The 2,784-nt window shown below is 43.6% G+C and overlaps 1 protein-coding gene across 1 annotated transcript; it reads right to left on the bottom strand.

Annotated features, from left to right (window-relative positions):
* Positions 1 to 632: 632 nt before the first annotated feature.
* On the bottom strand, positions 633 to 2,529 carry LOC122644785. The gene is made up of 3 exons (XM_043838168.1): positions 2,002 to 2,529; positions 1,475 to 1,763; positions 633 to 1,114 (listed from the first exon to the last, which is right to left on the bottom strand). Exons 1-3 carry the CDS (start codon positions 2,527 to 2,529, stop codon positions 633 to 635), a joined length of 1,299 nt encoding a protein of 432 aa, XP_043694103.1.
* Between the last annotated feature and the right edge of the window lie 255 nt (positions 2,530 to 2,784).

Raw genomic sequence — 2,784 nt, 5'->3', positions numbered from 1 at the left:
TGGTTGGGGAAGGTGAGCAGTAACTCCTTCAGTATTTGGTAAAAGGGTCTTATAAGTCATTTTAGGGATGTTAGGGTGATTTGGTTGAGATATAGGGACAAGAGTCCTTCTTGAGAGAGATACCGATGTCTGTCCGTGTCCTGCTGTCATCATCGTCGGGGGGTGACAAAATTCAGTGTCTACAAGCGATAGGCTGATTTTACTGTGAAACGCCCATCTTTAGTCGCCCCCCAGATCCTCTTGTGCTCCCCTAGAAACAAACTAAGTGGGATTTGCAGAATTGCATCGACCTCTGAGGGGTGGAAAACCGATTTGAGTAAGCTTATCCTCCATCGTCGGGTCACTGGATCAATGAGGTCTGAAACAACCGTAAGTGAACACCCATTTGGTTTCGGGTATTTTAGCTTGGAATCCGGCGGAGATGGAATCCACCTATCCTCCCAAATATCAATCGATCCACCATCACGTACTTTCCACACAAGGCCATCCAGCAAGACATCTCGGCCCACAAGAAGACTTCTCCATCCCCAGGAGGGGTGCTCCCCTAACTTCGCCTTCATGAAATCACAGTGAGGAAAATAAATAGACTTTAAGAATTTCACCCACTGTGAGTCTGGGGAAGACCACAATCTCTAGGCTGCTTTTGCTAGCAAGGCTTTATTTTGGAGCTTTGTGTCTTTAAAACCCAAACCACCCCTGGATTTTGATCTGCAGAGCCGTTGCCAAGACATCCAGTGTACCTTTTGTTTGTCTTTCGAATCTCCCCAATAGAAGCTAGAAGAAGCTTTTTTCATTGAATCATGAAAATATGCTGGTAATTTAAAGTGTGAACCAGCATAATTCGCCATTGGTGCCACTACTGCCTTCAGTAATACCTCTTTCCCTGCATGAGACAACAACTTCTCCTTCCACCCTTGAAGTTTGCCAAGGGTCTTTTCCTTGATATCATTAAAAACTTCCTTCTTTGAAACATCAAAATGCGTGGGCAGACCCAAGTACTTGGATGGGCCATCACCATGCTTGACTTTGAGGATCCTTGAGAACCACCTTTTGATCCTATCATGCGTGTTGGGGCTGAAAGTAAGGCTGGATTTCTGCAGATTTATCGCCTGCCCTGTTGCCTTGCAATACAAGTCCAGGCAGTCCTTTAAAGAATTTATCTCCTACAAGTTGACTCGCGCAAACAGTAAACAATCATCTGTAAATAGTAGATGAGTAATAGGTTCTCCTCTGTGCCGTACTCTAACCCCACTTAGGGTTCCTACTGCCTCTGCTTGTTTTATAACTGCTATGAGGGCTTGGGAGCAGAGGATAAAAATGGCAAGTGAAATTGGGTCACCTTGCTGAATTCCTCGAGATGGGACAACAACACCCATAACACACCCATTAATAAGTAAATTGTAGGACACAGTGGTAATACAAGCCATCACAAGATCAACCCATTATCTAATAAAACCCAATTTTCGAAGCATACCTTCTATAAAGTTCCATTCCAGTTTGTCGTATGCCTTGCGCATGTCCAACTTTAGAGCCAAGAACTTCTCTTTTCCTTTCTTCTGCTTCTTGATGTAATGGAGCATCCCATGGGCCACCAAAATGTTGTCAGAGATGAATCTATTTGGAACAAAGGCCGACTGAGTTGGTGAGATAATCTTATCCAGGGCCCCATTTAGTTGATCTGTAATGAGCTTTGTAATGATCTTGAAGGCAATATTGCACAGGCTTATGGGCTGGAATTGGTCAGCATTCTCGGGTGCAGCCACCTTGGGAATAAGACAGATATATGTCTTATTCAATTCTCTAAGAATCTGATCGGTCCTAAAGAACTCTTCCACAAGGGCAAAAAGGTCATCCTTCACCACGTCCCAGTATTTCTAAAAGAAAATAGGTGGTAGGCCATCTGGTCCAGGGGACTTTAATGGGGGCTATATCGAACAGAGCCTTACGGACTTCCTCTAATTGAGGGGCAGAACATAGCACATTATTAAGGTCATCAGTTACCACAAGTTGCACTGCATCCAAAACCAAATTCAAAGCATTATTATTAATTGGGTCTGAAGAAAACAAAGATTGAAAGTGGTTACACAAAATGTTTGACACCTCAGCATCCGTCGTCGACCACTCCCCAGTGGGGGATTTCAGTTTTAGAATCCTATTTCGGTGTCTTCTCTTCAAAGTGGCCGCGTGGAAGAAGGAGGTATTTTTATCTCCTCCTTTTAGCCAATCCACCCTCGACTTTAGGCGCCACATTTCCTCTTCCTTTTGCAATTCAATATCTAATAAATTTTGAATTTCCGATTCCATGACCTGTGAATAGAGAGAGCTCGGTAGGCCTTGAATATGCTCCAGCTGTACTTTGAGGGCTCTGATGTTCTCATAGATGTTGCCAAACACTTCTGCATTCCACTTTTGAAACACATCATGACAGTGGCTGATTTTCCTCAGAGTTTGTTTGGCAGCTGAACCAGTAACAGGGATAGACCAAGCTTTACTAGCAGCATTCCTGAAATCATCATGAAGTGTCCACATTGATTCGAACCTAAAAGGTCTTCTCCCTCGGAATCTGCCTCCTTCAGTATCAATAATGATGGGGCAGTGGTTAGAACTAACTACCGATTTGATAAAAACTGAAGTATTTGCAAAAGCTTGTCTCTAAGCAGGATTGCAAAGGGCACGGTCAAGCCTGATTCTAATGTTTGCTGCCCCTTGCCTTTTATTATTCCAAGTGAAAAGAGGTTTATTATAACCCAGGTCCATAAAGTCGCAGCTCTGAAGAAAATCCCT

Source organism: Telopea speciosissima, chromosome 11 (genome assembly GCF_018873765.1).
Source record: "Telopea speciosissima isolate NSW1024214 ecotype Mountain lineage chromosome 11, Tspe_v1, whole genome shotgun sequence".
NCBI classification, from domain to species: domain Eukaryota; kingdom Viridiplantae; phylum Streptophyta; class Magnoliopsida; order Proteales; family Proteaceae; genus Telopea; species Telopea speciosissima.
This window is presented reverse-complemented; position numbering and strand designations above follow the sequence as displayed.